The 22,996-nt window shown below is 40.9% G+C and overlaps 1 protein-coding gene across 2 annotated transcripts in view; it reads right to left on the bottom strand.

Annotated features, from left to right (window-relative positions):
• Nucleotides 1–2,469: 2,469 nt before the first annotated feature.
• Nucleotides 2,470–22,996, bottom strand: part of PLPP4 (phospholipid phosphatase 4) — an 88,715-nt gene continuing 68,188 nt past the window's right edge. The window contains exons 6-8 of one of the 2 annotated variants that reach the window (XM_083506236.1): nucleotides 13,041–13,211; nucleotides 7,138–7,326; nucleotides 2,470–6,774 (exon numbers count right to left, since the gene is read on the bottom strand). In XM_083506236.1, coding sequence (XP_083362362.1) covers nucleotides 6,725–6,774; nucleotides 7,138–7,326; nucleotides 13,041–13,211 — 410 coding nt within the window. In that variant the 3' untranslated portion in view covers nucleotides 2,470–6,724. Of the gene's footprint in view, nucleotides 7,327–13,040; nucleotides 13,212–22,996 lie in introns of both variants that reach the window. The other variant, XM_083506237.1, reaches the window with a different exon arrangement.

The following is a 22,996-nucleotide window of genomic DNA, read 5'->3' on the forward strand; positions in this document are numbered from 1 at the left end:
CCTTCAGTTTGCCATCACTTCTTGCCTCTACTATTGGCTGCTTCTATTACATGTCGGGATATATAATCCTTACCTTATATTTCAGGTGAGTATTGTATGCTTGCAAGACAAATATCTGTGAACCTAGAAATACAAATTTCAATGATACCACTAAACCAGACTTTACTCACAGTTATCTGACCAGCTATCCAATGCACTGAGTACCACTGTATGAAATAGCACAAATCTGCTGATTGCCAAAAGCTCTCTTTGAGTGAGTTCTTATTATATGCACAGAAGGCAAATTCTGCCTATGTACACATTGTCATTTCAGTATGCATTGTTGGCTGCCAACAAGAAAATATTGTGTAATATAGCTACGGTTGAATTTTTATTGTGCATAAGGGATAAGAATTAGGAACAAAAAAAGGACTGCTTTGAGAATGTGGGAACCACTTATCAAAAATTAATAAATTGTGCAGTTGGATTGCCTGAAGCTATAATAAGTGCTTTGTAAATACAGTGGTGCCTCGCAAGACGAAATTAATTCGTTCCGCAAGTCTCTTCGTCTTGCGAGTTTTTCGTCTTGCGATGCACGGTTTCCCATAGGAATGCATTGAAAATCAATTAATGCGTTCCTAGGGAAACTGCCTTCAGACCAGGTCCGGGGACAGTCTGTCCCCGGACCTCTTCTGAGGGCTGGGGGAGGGATAAGGGCTTTTCTTCCCACCCCCAGCATTTTAAAAAACCCCGGGACAGCGGAGGACTTCTCCGCTGTCCGGGCAATCTTAAAATGCTGGTGGGCGGCATTTTAAAATCGCCCCGGGACAGCGGAGGACTTCTCCGCTGTCCGGGGCGATTTAAAAGCCCCTGGGAAGGCAGGCAGGGGGGACAAAGACTTTTGCCCCCCGCCAGCCTTCAGAAGGTGTTCCCACCCCCCCGCCCCGCTTCGGAGCACCGTTCCGAAGCGGGGCGGTGGGGGAAGGTGTTCCCACCCCCCGCCCCGCTTCGGAGCAGCGTTCCAAAGCGGGGCGGTGGGGGAAGGTGTTCCCACCCCCCGCCCCGCTTCGGAGCACCGGGATCTCCCCGCAGCCCCTTGCTTCAAAAGAGGTCCAGGGGCAGCAGGAAGTGCTTCCCGCTGTCCCCGGACCTGGGGCTGTGGGGAGAAGATCGCTTCTCCCCGCCGCCCCTTGCTTCAAAAGAGAAGACCCGCTGTCCCCGGGGCAAGCTTCGTTTTGCGAAGCAAGCCCATAGGGAAATTCGTCTTGCGAGGCAACTCGAAAACAAAAAAACCTTTCGTTTTGCGAGTTTTTCGTCTCGCGAGGCGTTCGTCTTGCGGGGTACCACTGTATAGCAGTAGCTTTATCAAAACTATTGATCAGGGGTACGGCATCTATGGCTCTCCAGATATCATCAACTCATACTCCCATTAGCCTCAACTAGGATGGCCAATAATCGAGGATGATGGAAGTTGTAGTCGAGAAAAACCTGAAGGGAAATAGGTCCCCCAACCATGACCAATTATATAGGGTATAGGGCGGTGTATAAATTGAAATTAATAATAATAATAATAATAATAATAATAATAATAATAATAATAATACATTAAGGGTAGTCAATATGGTGCCCTCCATCTGCTTTGTGACACAACTTCCATCTGCCCTAACCACTAGTTATGCTGACTGAGTCTGATAGTAGTTGGAGTCTGCAATGTCTGGAGGGAGCCACATAGGCTATCTCTGTGCTAAATTAAACAGAGACAAAACTAGAGACAAATCTCTACTGTCCTGTAATTAATCTATGCGTTTTCTGCTTCTACCAACTTACCAGCAACAGGGCTAGGATGAATGAAGCCGAAATTTAGCATCTTCTGCTTTTAAATAAAACAAGCAGAAGACTGAATCATAATTCATGTTTCACTGCCAGAGAAACAGATACCCAGAACCTGAATGTGTCCACTGAACCAGGCAGCTGTGTTAAAAACCTGGTTTATAGCCTACTGGCTTTCTTTTCTCTCCATTTTCCCCTGAAGCTATAATTCAAAGTCACCTGGGCATCTATTGCTCTGAGTTGATTAGGCCCTAAGAATGTGATGCTACTTGCTTTCAGTTAAAGGACATAATATACCATCTCTGCTAAGCCAAACATTTTGATGCACAGAATCTTCCGTGCATCATATGCTATCAGTCGCTCTCACATGCATCACAGAAACCACAGTTTCTCCTGGCAGAACGTAGAGAGGTAAACATGAATGAAGCTGACAATTGGATTGCGGGAGTTGTATAAAAAGGAAAGAAATAAGATCATTTAGGGATTCAAGGAATATTACAGACAGCATTTCCTTTGTGAGACAACCGTGGGTACTTCCCAATACCAGCTTGATGACAACTACTTGACAACATTATAAACATTCAGAAGTCAGTAAGGCTTAGAAAGCCAAGTCTTTTGCCAACAAAATAAAAATTACAGCATCACAATGTACAAAGTTCCCACATTCATGTTCATTTTTATTGGTGCATTACAGCATTTACATTTCCTTCACATTAAAAGCACAAAATTAAAAAGACACTGATCCACAAAAATGCCTTTTCCTCACCAACTTGCACTAGTAACTGCAGCTCTTCTGGATATTTCCGTAAGGTTTACATCATTACATCCTCAGTAAATTTTAATTACATTAAAATCAAAAGCTTTTACATGGATTCTTTTATGGCCCTCAGTGTAATTACCTCCATTAAATACACTTCATTCTTTTGCCGCATTGCAAAGTCTCTCCCAACTATTTATCTAGCAGTATAGATATATTTTTGTGGCACTGAATGCCACATTCTATAATCTGGTTAGCCGGGATTCATTTAATGGTTGGCAAGTCTTCTAATTATATCTTAAGGAAATGGGTGGAAATGGCTGGAGGAGGAAAGGATGTCTTCTTCCAAGACATGGTGAGTTCATACAACATTCTGGAGGAGAGCCTATGTATTTCATTCATTTTTAAGAATTAGGCAGAACAAAATGCATTTAATGCATCACTTAGAAACATTCAGTCTTGTTGTGAGAGGAAACTAGGAAGGCAGCTTTGTTATGGAAGAGGGAACATTTATGAGGAAAATTAAGAATGATTGATGATACCTTAACATCATTATGCGAATCAAGCCAAGATCCAAATGCATACTGGAACAGTGGCTACATTCAAATCAGCAGAGTGAAGCTGCTCTACATAGTGACCAGGCCAATTTTGCCATTGACACTGCAAGCCACAGAAAAGAGCTTGAAATGGTACGGTGGAAGTCAAATGCCCTGCATAGTGAATTGTGGTGCACAAATGGCTTGCTACAAGAGGTTGCTTTCTTGCTTTTGAAATGGACACCATGTTCAGTTTGTTCCTGTAAACTGGGCCACCATGAGAAGTTTTTTCAAAAAAACATGGATTAAGCCAGAGCTTGAGGGCCACATTCACCGACCTGGGCAACTTTCTGGGGGCCACATATCAGTGGCAAAAGTGGTAAGAGCAACAAGCATGAATTTTACCTTCATACAGTATGCTAGCTTCTTCACACTAACACACCTCTCTCGATCCTCCATCAAGACGCATTATCAGAGTTCAATTACATATTTCAGCCAAGTCAAAACACTCAAGGAACATGCCTGGTGAGGCATGTGGCTTTGGGGATGTAAGGCCTAGAGGGGGTCTCAAGGGCCACAGACAGAGAGGCCTAGATTGCTGCATTTGCCTCCTGGGCCTGAAGTTTCCCATACAGTCAACTTGACTTGGTAGCCTCCAAAGCTCCACCTGGTTTAGAAACTCGAGATGTGCCAGTGCAGCAACTTTCAGTTTTTATCCCAAATATAGTGACATTGGTGGAGGGCATGTATGAGTAGTACAATAGCAGATTGGGGCCAGCCTCAAAGGAAACGAAGCAGGGAAAACAGACCTTTGGAGAGAAACCTTGTGCCTCATCTACTAGTCTCACCAGGACACCTGAAGGCACAGGAGCAGCTAAACCTCCTGGAAAGCTTTTTTAAGCCCAGGGCAACTTCAGCAACGCCTCCTGCTTAAAGGCCGGTTCCCATGACAAAGGCTTTGGGTGTTCTTCAGGACATTCCCACTGTCCCTCCTCCAACCACAGTTGGCACATATAACATACTAAGGTTTTGAACAGTTTGTTTCATGCATAGACAGATGTCTGAATAAAAAAATTAGAGCACCTCTATAACAGAATTCATTCTGTAAGAATTTTTTTCTCTCAAAAATATAGATCTAGGACCATTGTGAAAATTTCACTAGTAAGACAGTAAAGATAAGTGATTCAGAGTATATGTAAGTATCTGATCATTGGGGGAAATACTGCAAAACTTCCCAAACCCTATAAGGAAGGCAAAAGTTATGTCATTGCATATTCAGGAAAAGTGAATCCTGATACTATTCTGACTTTCCACCCATTCATAATTTCCTTTTCTCTCATACATACAGAGGTGTAAGATCCATATCTCCACAGTATATTTTACATCCCAGTATATTTACATAAAACACACACACAGGAACACAAATGTCTCTTCCTATTAAATTCTACAGGGCTTTTAAAAGAATGTGATTCAAATTTATTGTATATTTTCAGTATATACAATCCTCATTCCGGGTATTTTTTTTATTTTACTGTGTGCAATGGATCTATTTTAAAAAGGGGGGGGGGTTATCTGTTCTCACCTCTGACCCAAAAAATCATAGTTGTCAACCAATAATCACTTCCTTCAGGTAACCCCCGACACCCCGCAAAAAAGGAAAAAATTGGCAAAGAAAATGCTCAGTTTTTATAGGGGGATGTGAGCTTGTTAAATTACAGACTAGGCCAATGCATAGTCCATCAGGCACACATTAGGTGTAAGTATAGCTATGGTAGCAATCCCTTCCAGTTGAAAGCACCATAATGGGTAGCATTGATCAAAGCAGCCTCCGTTAGTCCAGCTAGCTGATCAAACCAAAAAATCCCATTGTCAGATTATTACATAAAACATCTTCTTCCCTAATACGCTTTTATAAAGATTTCAGCGGCATGTTTTTCTTTCTGCCATCAAAAGGGACATGATTTCACTGCAGTATGACACTTGCACAAAGAATTAATGGAAGAAAAAGAAATAAAGGAGGGAAAGATTAATGAATGTGGATATGCTACATAATTGCTCCGCTCCTATAAGGGTGGCAGAGACCTTCACCAATGCATCCCTAACTAGACTGGGGAAAAGATGCACAAGGCAGCAACCTGGACCACGTGGTTGTATTCATGTCCTGAGGCTGTGAGCATTGCTCCCAACACTGGGTGCGCAGTGTGCAATGAGGGACCGAAGAAAGAAAAATCTCCCTTGAGTCACCCTTGTTATTCACCACACCAAACAGTGGCCAATGACTTTGTGAGTTTTTGCTGAGATATCTGAAATCTGAAGAGGGGCTGATGGAATAATGAACAGGATATAAACCTTTTTGTCAGTAGATGCAGTCTTGTGCACGCCTGTGAAATATCACAGCAGGTTCACGAATCTGAGGTACAGCCTGAGGTACTTATCAAAATACAGTGGGCTAGTTCATACTTTGAACACTGCCAACAACCTTGCATAAGCGAAAGGCTGCACACGAGTGAAGGGTCCCTATGGAGTTCACCAAAGCAGCATGCTCGGCTGGGAGTCCTCGCTTTTTGCCACAGACTTCTGAAATGAGGTTTACGATTGTTCACATATATGCCACTGAGTGCTGCCACACACACACACCCTCCCATGCATGCACTTGTAGTTATATAACAGCAGCCTCCCAAACAAGCATAGCTGTCAACTTTTCCCTTTCCTTGCGAGGAATCCTATTCGGAATAAGGGAATTTCCCTTTAAAAAGGGGAAACGTTGACAGCTATGCAAACAAGGTACTTGGGAAAGTGCTAGATTCAGAATTGCAGATGCAGAAGATAACACAAGTTAATATAGCGTTGGTGGGGACAGGGAGAGTCAATCTTCCCAAAAACAGATTGCCATGAATGGCAAACTATTAAAACCCCCAGCAAATAAACAAAGGAAGGAAAACCCATTAAACTAATGTGACTCTAGCTCACATATTCACAAAAATGTGTTGTTTTTTTCACCTTCACAATTCAGGATATTTTCGGTGTTAGGTTTTTTTGTTTTGTTACTTTAAAAAAAGGACTACAAGTTGCTGTTTGGCATTGAGTTATTCAGCTTGAATGTAAATTATGCTCTCAAGGGAAAGGGAAAAAAACGTTCCGCTAATGTGTTAATATTAAGAGTGTCCAAGTGATCCTATCAATATACGTTATTGCCAGCTGAGAGTTCCAAGGTCTTTGCATAACTGTGCTGTGGACATCTTGCTCAGGAATGACTGATGCCTGCAATCTTGGCCTCCTCCAGCTCTTGCTCTTTTGTATATTTAAAACTATCATTTCATTATAGTCAGCACAGAAGAACGCTGCCAGACTTGATGGGCGGCACAAAGATATTTGCACTGCTACGTGTTAGACAACCAGGAGACACGCAGAATGCTCTTGTAACCGCATACAGAGTTATGAGACATAAAAGAAATAAACCTTTTTGATACATGTTGAATGCCTTCAGAAAAGAAGGTGTGGTGTCAATCACAGCTCAGAATGCCTTTAACTTCTTAGCAGAAGATATTGAATCCCTTTGCAGTCGATATGCTCCATCCGAGTAAGAGTTGGTCCGGATCCATGTTCTAGCTTAGCCACAGGTTCACTGGGTGGCCTTGAGCAACACATTCTCTTCCAGCCTCTGCCACCCATCTATAAAATGGGAATAATAATGACCTGCCTCAGACGGCTGTTGGTAAGTATGAATAAGCTAGCACTCTGCACGCTGGAAGTGCCATGTAAATAGAGATTAGTAATCATGAGCGGCGTCTCACGGATCTTAGTTCTGTATTTGTCCCCTTAAACAATCATTGCTTTTGCATGGAACGGAGGGTGTGGGAAACACAGGACAGAGGTGTGTGAGGGGAAAGAAAAGGATATGGAAAAGTAAGGGAGGGGTATGGCAGAATCACAGCTGTTTAAGAGACATTTGTTATGCAGAGAGACCAGTTTGGATTGGCGGAATGTATGAAAGGGCTAGAAGTTCATCCTGCATGTGTATTAGTCATACCGGACCTTCTGTTATCCCTTCCAGAGGCAGGCTGGTTGCATTATCCACTGTGGGCGCCTCTTCTTTCTTCAGCACGGTCTGAGCAAGCAGACTGACGTAAGGCTTGTGACAAGACAGGTTACCCAATGGAGGGTAGTGTTGTCTGTAGCAAATGTAAGCAAACATGAGGCCGATGACCCCTCCGACAAAGGCATCTAGATGTGGGAAGGAAAGGAGAACAATATTTGCTAAAAAGTATTATATTACTGGAAAGGGAGATCCCCCAAATTAGATACTGCATAAACTCACTACGGCCTTCCCACCCCTTCAGATAGGGGGATAGCGCAGTTAGTGTGCGGAGGGTGGCTTGGTGGCTCTGCCCCACCACACCAGCAGGCACTGAACAATCTTCACAACAAAATACCTTGTCTTCTTAAACTGGACTGCTGAAATGAAATCAGCTTGGAATGACCAGAGACTGATTTTAAAAAATGTAGAAGCTCACCTGGTTCCAGTCCTCAAAACAAAATCCTATGCTCTGCTCAGAGGCAACATGTCCACACATTAAAATTAATTGTTTGATTAATGCCTTGCTCCTGTTGGAGCTTGGGGTCTAGTAAAACACAAGTGTCAGCCACCCCCACCCCCCCACCCCCGATTTGGTAGAAACTTTTCTGGCTTTAATGTTAGTTATCACCTAGGGTTTTTATTTTGATCATCTTGTTATATTCAGTAAGTCAACTGAAACAAGCAACACACATTAAGAAAAGTAGGAATCACACGTGTTTGATTTTGGTTAACCAACATGTTCTGTATTAAAGGGGACCTGGAATACTTTAGCTGCAAAATTCTTACACTTTAGTTTCGTTGTTCAACTTTCGATAGTCAGCAGAAGAAACTGTACCCAGAGAATCCGTCTTCAGATATTTCTTTCTCTACAATATTGATATTACATAGAGAAGGGAGCTGGGGTAACTGCCTCCCTGCCCCCCAATGCCCTCCAGCGCTGTCCTCTACATATTAAAAGGCAAGCTTCTGCACAGTTACATTCAGTGTAACAGTGTGAATTACACTGTTACAAGAGCCTGTTGCACTCATGTATGCTTCCTGCATATATTAAAGCCCTAATTTGCTGTGCTTAAATATATAAGGATTCTAAAGCTGGGGTAGGCAACCCAATGTTGTGGACTTCAACTTCCAACATCCCTGATTCATGGCCAGGGTTGTAGTGGCTTATGGGAGTTGTAGTTCATAGCATCTGGAGAGCACTACAATAGCTTTCCCTGTTCTAAAACATGTAAGGAGCTTACACACATGCAGCAGACTCCTCACTGCTGAAGTTCACACTCCAAATCTTGGCGGATGGCAACAGAGAGGCTGAAGAGAAACAAAACCCACAGAGGGTTCATATACAATTTCAGTGTGATTATTAGCAGTGGCAGAAGACTAATTTGGGGTTTATATCATGTTGTTATGAAGCCTATTATCTGGAAATGCTATCGACCTGAAAATCGCTTGCAAAGGTTAAGTGAGAATCACCACTCTGGTTAAACATATGATCTTTAATGACTAGTGCTGGTGCTAACAATTCCACATATTCACTTTAATAGTAACAACTACAATTGCCATGTGGATAGCATAATGACTTGAAAACACTTCATTATTAAAGCTGGTCTATGACAGTCATTCCATGCAGCAAAACCAGTTATCACATAAGTACAGTCGTACATTGGAAGCCAAATGGAAGCCGTCCCGGAAGTCCGTTCAACTTCGAAAACATTCGGAAACCAAAGTGCAGTTTCTGATTGGCTGTAGGAAGCTCCTGCAGCCAATCAGAAGCCACAGAAGCCCCGTCAGACATTTGGTTTCTAAAAATAGTTTGCAAACTGGAACAGTCACTTCCGGGTTTAGAGCGTTTGGGAGCCAAAACGTTCGGGAACTAAGCTGTTCGAAAACCAAGGTGCGACTGTACTGGGCTATGTTGTTGCTATTACATTGGTGTTAAGTAAATGAAATTTGTGCCTTTTAAGACCAACCCAGGTAATTTCCAAGCAACTGTAATTTGAATAGATTTACAAGGTTGCATCCAACTTCAAACTTGTTCATTATTTGAAACCACTAGAGGAAACTAATACTTTGTTCTATCAAGCAATTAGAGCAAAACAACAACATGCCATGCTGAACAATACATATTTGTTTTAATTGATATTGATGACTAACACCCTCTCTCTGGGCATTATCACCCATTTGTTCCACCTTTATTAAACTCCTTTGCACCTATGTGTGCACTCAAATGAGGGGCTTCAGCTACTTATTGCTACTTTTATTATTTTTGACACAATAAAACCAGGACATTTAACCAAGGTATTAGTGCTTGTTCTTGTTTCTTAATTGCATGACTGCTTTCCACAAGGAAATGCAAAAGAAATCTATTTAAATACATGGCTTCATGTTTATAGTCTTTACCCTCAGCCTTTTAAAACTTCCTACACAGAATTTATAGTGCCCTGTCACTAAATAACCAAGATCTATTTATTTTTCTCCATTTGCGTTCTGCCCTCATTATAATTAACATGCAGTGCTTCTCCCCCATCCTCTATCAAGAGAATCTTCTTTCTTCCCTCCCATGAAAATAAATGGTGTCCCAAAGGAGATAAAACAAATTTAACACAAGCAAATATTGGATATCATCTTGTATTCAAGAAAGCTGTATGCATCTAAGGTTGCCAACGACAACCATATAGGAATGTGAAACAGTGAGCAAGAATTACACTTGCACACACACACACATTCACCTGTGCAACTAATAAAACAAGAGACATTTTGGGGGACACACATATAGAGCAACTATTTCATGCAATCAACTTAAGACTAATGTGTAGGATAATCAGAAACCTAAGAACATAAGAAGAACTGCTGGATCTAATCCAGCAATTCCCTCACAGTGGCCAACCAGATACCCATGGAAAGCCAAGAGTTTAATTTGAACACCCTGATGAGCATGCTTTCCCCATCTTGCATGAAAATACCTCATCTTGCACAGGTGTGTTTCCACTGTTACTTCAAGGGAAACCTGTGACTATTCCTCTTGAGTGAGAATCTTCTCCCGGCGTGAGCAAATATTTGCATGAATTTTAAGTCATTTTGCTTTTTTTCAACATATCATTTTATGAGTAGTTAATGAATATTTTATATTTTTTATATAATCCACTTGGAGATTTTTGTCAATTAAGTTCTATATAAGACGTTAAAAACAAAAGCCTGAAAGCAGAACCTGAATGCAACCCCACTCTTCTCTCTCTTCTTTGTGGTGCTTCCATTAGCAGCTGGCAAACTAGAAAGCCATTTCCCCAATCCCCCACCTCAAATGGAAGGGCCTGTGACTTTGAACTTTTTGGAACTGCCTCAGAATTTTTTTTACTTTCTTTTTTTATCTCTCCAGCACGGAAGTACACAAAGGATGTCACAAGGAATAGGCTGTTAGGCCAGATTTAATGCTTGACACTCAGTAGCCTTTTATCCATTATAATTATTTCTGTGTACCTTGTTGGGAAAATAAATTGCAGTCTTTTTTTAAGAAAAGAAAAGTAGGGTGGAAAACCTTGTTAAAAGTAATTACCGACCTGCTTGGAATTCATAATGGAGCAAGTTCATCTGCCATCGTTCCACCAGTATGCTATGCTTTCCCATTAGAGTGGAAAGCGGCTCGTCATATTAATTTAGTCAAACTTATATATGACTTTTTAGGTGTATGGCTGTCCTATTTGCCTTTCACATACAGTACCTGTGTCCCATATGTTATGCTGATCGTCCCTGTTTGTTCCCCACTGGGCAATAAAGGCTGTTATCACAAGTAATTCAGCACAATTGCCTGTCTCCTCTCATCATAAGAGACAATGACTGAGCAACAAAGCCTGTAGCTGCATTTTACTGAGTCATTTAAGTCTCCCCATTCTGGACGTGGTCCTTTTAGGTAAGTGCTAAGGCCACCTGCAGAAAAACATGTTGTTAATACAGTCCTTGGTTCCCATCAAAAAGCCAGCAGAGTTTTCCCAGTTCTACCTCCTTAAACTTCAAAGACAAGCATAGACAGCCGTAATGGACATAGCAGTAATCCCCTTGGGTACAGTGTATTTCCACCATACAGAAAACGCTCCTGTAATTATCTACCTCACAGCACACATTTCATTCCATGAATAATTCTGGCTTTTGGCACAGCAGATTTCTTAAGCACATACTTCTAGACTTACCTCTACAGCAGCCTTCAGAATAGTTTTGCCTTTTACACATATACATATGCATACCCACAGGTACACACACATACGCATTCTGAACACATCACATGCCCTGCATAGCAGATCAGGGGAAAGCATATTGTACAACATAATATCTATGAATTTGACAACACACTCTCGGGTCATGATATGAGATTAAGAGAAGACTTCTTGTGTGAGTAGAATTCTGAAATAGTTTTCACTGAACTATCCCCAAGAGCCTTCCAACACACCCTCTACGTGCTCATCCAGATGCAAGACCCACTGTATTCAATGGGTCTTTTTATAAACCTTTGGTGCATTTATTAGGGAGTTGCAGGACTGTTATCTAACTACCTTTAAACAAACTGGGTTTCTTCTCCTTTTTCTATATTATCTTAAAATGAAACCTTAAAGCTATTAAAGGATTCATTTTCAATGACTCAGAGCTGGATCAAAACACCAGATGATAAAATTATTCAATCCCTTGTCAAAAACAGAGGATAATCTACTCCCAGATCTTCAAAGTTTAAGATAGGCTATCAAAAAATTGAAATTTTTTTTTAATGTGTGTCTGAAAATAGTTATACATTCCCCCACTTCTTGAAAAAAACACCAGTGTATGCTGACAAATCACATTTAGGAGACTATTAACAGCCATCTGTTTATTTCTAAGATTCTGGGCATAAGATTTATCTGGGATGCTAATGTTCATATGAATGTAAACATTCACTATATTTTGGATTCACTGTGTTAATGTTATATCATCTATAGTATGATGTTACAAATACAGTATTTATCTATGTAGTTAACTACAGATGTAATCTACAGTGATTCTGCTTTCTGCAGTAGAGGAAGCATCCTGAAAATACAGTTAAGCATATGATGCCTGGATATAACACTTGATGATGTAAATCAAATACATGCATGCCTGTACCTCAAATCAGTACCTACCGGTATCTATAGTAAAACATAACACAAAAATGGACACATGTAGGCTCAGTAAACTAACAGTTAGAGTGGACCATCATTTCTTTCTACTTTATTATGTAAATAAAAAAATATATTTCCAAAGGAATACCCTGGGGTCAGAAAATTTGTAAGGTGGAATGGGGGACAGCTTGGACCCTTGCCAACTCCGTTCTGTTTTACACTGGCTAAACTAATTGCTGACCTCTAGCCAGAGATCTAGCTTCCAATTTGTAGCCAGAGATCTTGTGAGTAAATTGCTGTTTATGGGATGCCCACTGCCATCAATACCAATTTCCCTTCCAACCTACATTCCCTTCTTTCCTTGGAAAATCTGTTCCAGAGTATTGGGAGAGCCCCCAGAGTCACAAGAGAAGTGGGATGGGGAAGAGGAAATTGGCAAAAATGTTCCACAAGCCAGAGCCTCTGCTGGATTATTCATGGAAGAGCAACTCTGAAATTGGAACAGATGTCACTTACAAGCCTACAATTACAAAAATGAACTGGGTCAAAAAGCCTTAACTAATTACCTCTGCCCTGTATTTCATTTAAAAGATTTATTGTAATTTTTTTTAAAAAAAAGCCTATGTGTGGATACTGAATCAGAGCAGTGATCTGTCTTTCCCCTTACTGTACATGGACAAGAATCACTATAGCAGACAAAGAGCATGGACAACTGACATCAGGGGGAGATTCCCATGGCTCACCTTGCCAGTGATGCTTGTAATCGCACATGCGTGACAGAGCGATCATCATGGCGCAATACAGAGGTAGAATCGCTGCACAGAGCCGCCAGCTTTTCCCACGGCCTTTCTCGGTAAAGCAATGCAACTTCCCAGCCAAGTAGAAGGTGGTGAAGCCAAGGCCTGAAAATGCAACTGCCAAAGGAAAAAGAAAATGTAGAACCAGGTAGCAGATGAGAGTTAGCAGAATGATACAAAGAGGCTGTTTAGAGAGTTGTGCATCTAGAAGTCCAATCCTTTTGCTGCAGGGAAGCAACAGCTAACGATGAGATCTTAAGCTCACAGTGCATCATCGTTAAGGATCTCTTGTGATTTCCAACAACTGGCATTCAGAGGCATTATTCTGTATCTGCTCTCATACGACTTATTAGAGACTTACATTTTCTCCATCTTTTTTATCTACAACAACCCCTAGGTACATTCTAGTTTCTTCCTGTTTTATTGCAATAAAGATTCGCCTCCATATCAATACCAGCATTGCTTAATTCACCTCTTCCCCACCCCCACCCCCCATGATACATCATGACACATTTCAATCATTTGTGAATATTTACATAATGTTACTCTGGTAAACATTATGTAAATATTCATAAATGGCTGATATATATCAAGATGCACACGTAACTGGCTTTAGGTAATGTGTGATGCTGTTATTTATTTTAAAGATGTCCCCTACCATCTTTCTTTTTTAAAAATGTCAAAGTGGTTCGCTTACTTTTTTAAAAACACACCACCACACACACATAAAAATAGAATAAAACAAGCAATACAGCATCAGTTATAAACCAATGCAAATCTCTGTAAGCTGGTAGTAATGACCAGTGAAGGCCTGGGAGAATAAATAATTTTTTTAGCAGGTTCTGAAAGCAAGAAAGCAAGGCACCATTGGTGCCTGCTTTCTTTCAGAGGGGAGGTTGTTCAATACAGTGGTACCTCGGGTTACATATGCTTCAGGTTACATACGCTTCAGGTTACAGACTCCGCTAACCCAGAAATAGTACCTCAGGTTAAGAACTTTGCTTCAGGATAAGAACAGAAATTGGGCGGCGGCGGCACAGCAGCAGCATGAGGCCCCATTAGCTAAAGTGGTGCTTCAGGTTAAGAACAGACCTCCGGAACGAATTAAGTACTTAATCCGAGGTACCACTGTACACTGGACTTCACCAAAACAAAAAGGCCTTGCCTCTGCTTGCTGTGAGCTGGATCTCATCAGGATGGACCTCAGCAGGTTGTTTTGGAGCTATTTTTAAGGAAAATTGGCAAAAACAAGACTGCCAACATGGGTTGCCATATGTCCGGACATTTTCGCTGATTTCTGCCCAGATACTGTTTCCAACTGCAGTATTCTGTGGTTGTCCAGGAAATTCCAGACGCATGGCAACCCTCCAAGGGCCTCATTAGAAGATCTTAGTGAAAGAGCAGGTCAATATGGAAGAGGGCCAGTAATCAATGGTGGGTTGGGATGGCAACTCTTGGTGGGGTGAGCTAGCACCTTATTGGCTCCACCGGTGCATTTGCACAGCAAAGCTACTTGCCACTTTTCCTCTTCCAGCTGCTGGTAATTCAGGTGGGCATCTACACTCCACTCCACCCTAGTATCCACTACTGGAGAAGGTATTTCCTCAGATAAACTGCTTTAATCTTTATAGGTCAGTACCAACACATTAAACCTGACTGCGGACAGCAAACTGGCAGCCAGCGCAGTTCTTTTAAAAGCGGTGTCTCAGGATCATGGCAAGTAACTTCACTTAGCAACCTAGCCACTCCTTTCTGCACCAACAGCAGCTTCTAGACCAGTCTTTAGAGCAGATCCGTTTGTTGTGCCTGGTTTGTAATGCCTTGTCCTCAGGTTATTCAGGTTGGCTCTGGTGAGTCTATAAAAGATAATTCCAAGGGTCCTGGGATAACCGGTGAGGATTCCCATCTCTAATTAAGGGGTTCCATTGCCAAAGGTGGGAATCAAGATATGAAAAATAAATGCAATTTCTCACTTGATTCAAAAGCATTGCTTACAGGGTGCTCTCTGGCTATCCAAGTAAGTGGGAGTTGTGTTTACACATAGAGCATGTGAGATAATTTAAATGGAATAGCTACTGTTATTGCTCACAAAGCACTTAAAGAAAAATCCCCATTAAATTCAAGTTCAAATATAATAATTTACACGTTTGATTTCTATAAACTTGCCACAGGCCTCCACTTGTCCCACTGTACGTACCTTCCCATACAAAATGGGGAAAAAATTATAATTACTTCAGTGCAAGACAGATAAAGATGCAATTTTAGCTGAAATTATAATAGTTGGTTTTTTAAGCATGCTCTAATTTGAAGCCTGCAAGCGTTTGTGCACAATTACTAAAGAGCTGCTTTTTGTCTTTAATCACACCAATACATCACCTCTTTGAAACAAAAACAACGGGGGAGCCCAGATACCAAATTCTCTCATGATGATTTCAGAAAAGTCTTGCAAAGATGCACCAGCAGCCCAATGTAGTGCAAGGAAGGCAGTTAGTGGAAGTAGCAAAATGCATAGACCGCATCAACAGCTGATTTGCATGAAGGCATATAGGAATTATAAGATAAAACCTAGGGGGAGCGCTGGTGAATAGATTGCCCCTTGAGCACAAGCTGTCAGTTTTCAAAACTACAATTTAAGTCAGAGCAATTACTGAAAACCCCTCTTGTTAGGGGTTTGCCCCACCTCTGAAAAGATCTGTTGGAAATGCACAGTGCTAAATGTAGCATAAACTTCATCATGCAAGCCTATTCTCATGAGATTGTTTCACGTGAACATTTCCAAAGGGGTCAGAAAAGTGGGTGAATCTTTTCTGTGGCATAACACTTCTTTGGTATAATGTCTTCTTTCATTTAGCATCAATGAAGGTCAATTTCTACACAGAAAAAGAATCAGCAGCTGCAATTTCCATCAGGACAGCAGCTCCTTACAGTTTTATAGTTATGCCTTGTCTAAAGATAAAACACCTCTCTCAATCAGCCTTCCAACTGAACTTGCCATCGATTTGAATCTGTGATTAAAAATGCATTTGTTTTGAGGGATGAAATGTGCCAAAAGCTTCAAAAGCAAATGCCATTTTGGCCTTTGTTTTCAGAAGCAATGCATGCAAGATAAGAGGGTTAACAAAACTCCAGTACTCAATAATTATGCCTTTGTAGAAGTACAATGCCCATTCTTGGCTACTGGCAATTTAGGGAATGTTTAAGTGAATGGAAGCAAATGGAGAAGGAAGCAAATGGCATCCTATTGGTTACTACTTCCTTTGTATTTGGTGCTGTGGGTTAAACCACAGAGTCTAGGACTTGCCGATCAGAAGGTCGGCAGTTCGAATCCCTGCAATGGGGTGAGCTCCCGTTGCTCGGTGCCTGCTCCTGCCAACCTAGCAGTTTGAAAGCACATCAAAGTGCAAGTAGATAAATAAGTCCGGTGGGAAGGTAAACGGCATTTCCGTGTGCTGCTCTGGTTCGCCAGAAGCAGCTTAGTCATGCTGGCCACATGACCCAGAAGCTGTACGCCGGCTCCCACGACCAATAAAGCGAGATGAGCGCCGCAACACCAGAGTCAGTCACGACTGGACCTAATGGTCAGGGGTCCCTTTACCTTTACCTTTAATGGAGTTGGGCAGGGAAGATCTGGATTACAATCAGCCATTTGCCTAGCTAAAATACTCCTGGTATAACAAAGCATAGTATATTAAACCCACACTCCCGTTCTGCTTTCCGTGCTTCCTCCTCCCCCTACTCTCATGCAAAATAAATAAATAAGCCACAGTTTCCGATTACATCAGAACTGAGAAACTGTGGTTCAGTCTCTGACTACAAGCCAGGATATCAAACTGGGCTCTGATGGTTGCTTGATATCCTGGTTTGTAGTCAGAGATAAAACCAGAGATCCCCAGCCACATTTGCAATGTGTATCCCTGGTATTAAAATGAATGGGGTGGAATAATGTAATGACATCATAACATGTCATTTACATAATTCCTTGCGTAAATTATGTAAGCTCACACCCTCCAACATTTCTCCAATGAAAATAAGGACGTCCCATCCATAATGATAATTTTACTATTTACACCCCCCTCCAACATCTGACTGGGGTAGAATCTACACACATAAAAAAGCTGTGCTTTTTAAAGAAATGTTTTGAAAAATACATTGAATTTGGCATAACCAAATGTCACATTTGTATATTGCACTTTAAAACACATTTAAAACATTTTATTTGAAGCTATATAGCTGAGTCCTGGGTTGCCCCAGCCACTCTGGGTAGCTTCAAACACATATAGAAACATAATAAAACATTTAATGTTTAAAAAAACCTTCCCAATACAGGATTGCATTCAGATGACTTGGGGGTCGGATAACTCCATACCCTCCAACATTTATTCAATGAAAATAGGGACACTCTAAGGAAAAGTGGGACATTCCAGAATCAAATCAGAAACCAGGACGGCTTCTCTAAATCAGGGACATCCCTGGAAAACAGGGACACTTGGAGGATCTGTATGCTATGCAATTTCATCACAGAGGACAGGCAGGCAAGTAATGTAGTGTTTGGTGGAAGATGAACTGCAACAGAATGGAAACAGTGCTGCATGCAATGAATACAGGGTAGAACAGATAATTAGGCCTTCTTACATTTTTATATGCAATAAATAAATATGAATGATTTCTATTCATAAGAGGGTTTGGTTGCCGGCACACAGTTGAGGTCAAAGCATGATAAGTAATATTTTTGCTGGCAACTAACTTTTATGGTCTTATGTAAAAGGCTTAATGTTTTGTTACACTAAATCTTAGTAATACTTCCAATTGAGTGTCAGTGATGAGAAGATATCTCGTCTCATGTAGAAGGGGAGACGGGACTCTTGTGCAGGGGTGCAGAGAATGACTGTCACATTTGGGGTACCTGCCACAGAGCTGTCTCAGGGAAGGGTATTGTAAAATAATGATGAAAATTGTAAAATAGCTTACAAGTCATTTTAATAATCTAAATGGGCACTTGAAGATGATAGACAGATGACAGATATAGATAGATAGATAGATAGATAGATAGATAGATAGATGATAGATAGATAGATGATAGATAGATAGATAGATAGATGATGATGATGATAGATGATAGATAGATGATAGATAGATAGATAGATAGATAGATAGATAGATAGATAGATGATAGATAGATAGATAGATGAGAGATAGAGATAGAGATAGAGATAGAGATAGAGATAGAGATAGAGATAGAGATAGAGATAGAGATAGAGATAGATGATAGATAGATGATGGATAGATGATAGATAGATAGATAGATAGATAGATAGATAGATAGATAGATATAGATGATAGATAGATAGAGATAGATGATAGATATAGCTAGAATCATTATGAGTTTTCCTCCAGCCTCATAGGAACCAGAGATAATAGGCAGCTTCCTTGATGTTTAGCTTTTGCTGAACGGATAGTCTCAGAAGGGTTCCCAGAGTATGAGATATTATTTTTTCCTTTTAACTACACAAAGGCAACATGAAGAAGGCACAAATTACCACATCCACAGGGTTTCCAGGCCTTATTTTAGGAAAAAAAGGAGGCAGGCTTTAATGCTTTTCCCCCCTTTGAGAAGAAAACAAATGTAATTGGGGGTAAGGGGCAAAAGGCTGTGAAACAAATCAGACTGAAATGTATTACGACGGAATCAAACAGACTATGTGGAGCTGTTAATGCCAGATGTGAAGTAGAATTTGTTCCTATAACTAAGAATTGTTTAGGAATGGAGTTGTGTGTTTTTTTTACTTTGTTTGGTTTTTATTTAAGAGAACTGACCTAATTCACACCTCCTAGACTAAGCATTGGGTTTTTTTGTATGAATGGTATAACAAATAGTTCAGTGTTGAGTTTGCTGGAAATGACATTTCAGGGCTCTTTATGACATTTCAGTGTCCCCACATTGTGTTTTGTATAGTTGTAATATTTTAATGCCATTTGATGCTGGTATGTTAGAGGGAAAGCACTTGTGATGTTGTCCACCTATGAAATGGAGTCTAATCTAGCTGTTACAATTAATATAGCTCTTTCCTCCTCCCTTTATTAAGTATTATCTTTTGGCTGTGTGAAAACTGGTAAATAATAGAAAGAACATGATAGGATTGAACCAGAAGGTGGATATCTAGCAAACTCTGCCTTAAATTGTTAAGCTTATTCCTTTAAGGTGAAGGGGATGAGGGCAAATATTGACACTTACAGTCCTGAGTACCATCAAATCTTTCCTGTCACGTGGAGCTGCTACTCTTGTGCAAGATGACTAACCAAGGGAGCCCTGCTGTGTTGTGTGGCTATGAAACTAAATGCAATTTTTGCCAGCCCTAGCCTTTCTAGTGAAATATTTATTGTTAAGATTGATTTTCCCAGCTGTGCAACCATCCAAAATTGGGTTATTTATCCAACAACCAGTGCACAAAATGTTAGTAGAAAAGAAAAGAAATGTAATTATCAGCAGTTTGAAAGCTCTCCAATCTTGAGATGCATATGGATTTTGAAATTCTCGAATAGCTGTGCATTGTCTGTAAACTAATTCTCAGTTTGATAAGGTGAGGGTGTAATTAGTAAAATAAATAGGAGTGGTAACATTATGTCCTAAGGACTTGGGGGTGCTGTTTCCTCTGCCACAAATTAGCTTTGCTTCTTCCAATACTATACTTTGTTTTGCTACACTCTATACATTGTGAGGTGATCAGCCTGTGGCCACAATGTAATAGGTGCTTATGGCACACCTGCACAGTTGCAAAAGGATCCAGAGGATGAGTCATGGCATACAGAAGCCAGCCTCTCTCTCTCATATGCAACATACTTCTGCCAGGTACCTGGCTCAATAGTACAGCTGATTCTCAATAGCACAACTGATCTGCATTTTCAAGATGGAAAGATGGTATGGCATTTTTCTACTAGGACCCTGCATGTACCCCATGATTAACCTTGTATCCATTATTCTGTTGTTAAAACAGTCCCATAGTTTTCTCAGTCTGTCCTCGGTTCACTTTGATCTGTGATTTGAGTTCCAATTCACTCTGCGTAAATCAAAACTCTGTGTTTCACATTCATTCTTAGGGGAAATCTAAAAATGAATATAATTTTTTTCCTTTGGGCAGAAGCGTATTAAATTTGCAGGCACAGAAACTCCTACAGTGTGTGTTAAACCTGATGGCACAAAAAATGCTTTTGTGAAAATGGTAAAAGGCCCCTAAGGATGCTAGCTCAATTCATATGTAATGGCAAGTATGGTTTGACTGGTGGTACCACCAGAATATTAGACATGCATGTTTTCCTCTTCCTCCCCACATCATGCACTCTTGATTTGCTCCCTCACTTCCTTGGTTGAGGAAATTTATGCTCTGCCATTACATCTGAACTAGGGAAACTATGGTTTCTGCAAACTAGGAAGTACGGGAAGGAACTAGAATATGCAAAGAGAGGGAGCGTACAAGCCCAGATGTGGGAAATAGCAAAACCATAGCTTGCAATTATGTGAGAATCAAACCACTATTTGATTGGTTTCATGAAGGACAAGGAGGAAGAAGCTTAGGCGTAGAAATGTAGTGCTCAGTAGAGTGAAAAGGAAGGGGGAGGCAAAGGTAAGTATTGGGGGATTTGATGTGGTTGAATTGAGATAGGTTATGTACAGTCTGATCAAAATTATCTCATTATCTTATTTTCTCAGCAATTTCTTTCCACAATGATTAAGGAAAATGAAAAGTCATTTGAGGATAGGTCATGAAGAAAGCACATTCAGTAATCCTATTAACCAAGGAGATACTCAAGCAAAGTATGTATTTTTAAAATGCAAAGTATAAATTCATCACCTCCATCCAACCATGCAGACACACACACACAATTCTAATACACCTATAGAAGCTAACAAATAAAGCTGGAAAACATCATATCAAAGTATTAAAGCTGGAAAACGTCATATTAAAGTACTTTAAACAAGGTTTACATTCTACTTTTGCTCCATTATCAACTGCCTTTTCCCCTAGTTGTGAAGAATTAATATTCTGAGACGGTCCATGTAATGATTTGACATACTACAACTCCAGTGAAAACAGGAGGAAATGAAATAGCAAACAATCATCAGAAAGTTTGTCAGGCTTTGATAAATCTACCGTTAACATAAGCTCACTGTTTTCAAACCTTGATAGTAGGAATACACCTATTCCAAGTCCATTCATCTTGGTGGATCTTGGGTTTGGTGCTAATAGGAAAATAAGAACCCTTGTACCAAGTGGGACTTACTTCTGAGTTTTACACTTACACTTGCGTTTTACATACTGTAGTGAACACTTAAGTCTATTGCACTATGTGTAATTGTCATTTGAAGAGGGTTCATGTTGAATGTATGGGAAAATAACCTGCAAGCCAACAATCTCCATTTCCTTTTGTCTGCAAGCTCATCAATAGCTCTGTCTTAAAAAAGAAGAAGAAGAGGAAGAAAAATCTCCACAGAAGTATGGCTCATTGCATGATCTCCACATGAGGGAGGGCCAAAGCAATTTTTCTCCTCAAAGAGTTCCCCTATCTTTTCAATGCTGAGAAACATTCCATCAACCCACCTTAGGCAGAGGTGAAGCAGTGCACATTCATTTCATGCAGGTTCCCACGGTGAAGTAATACAAAACAGTATTTATCGTCTGCTTTGTAATAATTTAAGGGGCAGAAATTCACTGGGGGAGTTCACTGCTCTCTCCACTTAGGACTCTGCAGTATGTCAGCAGCAATGCCAACCCTGACAAACACTGGAAATATTACAGAGTTTACTTTCTCTAGGCCTTTTGAAGCTATAAGTAAATGCTGCAGAGATAGAGGAAACAAAGCAACTGGGGCAGATCATTCCATAAACACTGTTCTTCTGTGGTGCCTGGCAAAGAAGATAACGGACTGGCTTTCCTCTAGGCTGCTGAAGCCCATGGAAGACAGCAAGATGAAAGAGAAACCATAAAATATTTGAATATAATATGAATTATAAATATTTAAATCATGTAAAACGATTCAATAGACTTAAAAAAAATAAGAACATAAGAAACGCCTGCTGAATCAGGCCAATGGTCCATCTAATCTAGTATCCTGTTCTCACAGTGGCCAACCAGATGCCTGTGGGAAACCAGCAAGCAAAATTTGAGCACAACGGCATTCCCCGTCTTCTGGTTTCCAGCAACTGGTATTCAGAAACATTGCTGCCTCCAACTGTGGAGGCAGAACATAGCCATCATGGCCATGACTCTTTCCTCCATGAATGTGTCTATTCCTCTTTTAAAGCCATCTAGGTTGGTTGCCATCACTGCCTTCAGTAGAAGTTCCATATGTACTGAGTGAAATGCTTTTATCGGTTCTGAATCTTCCATCATTCAGCTTCACTGGATGTCCACAAGGGGTTAAATTCATTGGATGTCCACATTAAGAAATACCTAAGCAGCCTTCTGGGACGCGGGTGGCACTGTGGTCTAAACCCCAGAGCCTAGGGCTTGCCGATCAGAAAGTCGGCGGTTCGAATCCCTGCAATGGGGTGAGCTCCCGTTGCTCGGTCCCTGCTCCTGCCAACCTAGCAGTTCGAAAGCACGTCAAAGTGCAGGTAGATAAATAGGTACCACTCCGGTGGGAAGGTAAACAGCATTTCCGTGTGCTGTTCTGGTTCGCCAGAAGCGGCTTAGTCATGCTGGCCACATGACCCGGAAGCTGTACGCTGGCTCCCTCAGCCAATAAAGCAAGATGAGTGCCGCAACCCCAGAGTCTGGACTGGACCTAATGGTTAGGGGTCCCTTTACCTTTAAGCAGCCTTCCCAACCTGGTGTTCTCCAGATGTTTGGACAACAGCCAACAACATCCCTGACCATTGGCACTGCTGGCTGGGGCTGACAGAAGCA

This window comes from Podarcis liolepis (genome assembly GCF_965112155.1).
Source record: "Podarcis liolepis genome assembly, chromosome: 5".
Classification (NCBI taxonomy): domain Eukaryota; kingdom Metazoa; phylum Chordata; class Lepidosauria; order Squamata; family Lacertidae; genus Podarcis; species Podarcis liolepis.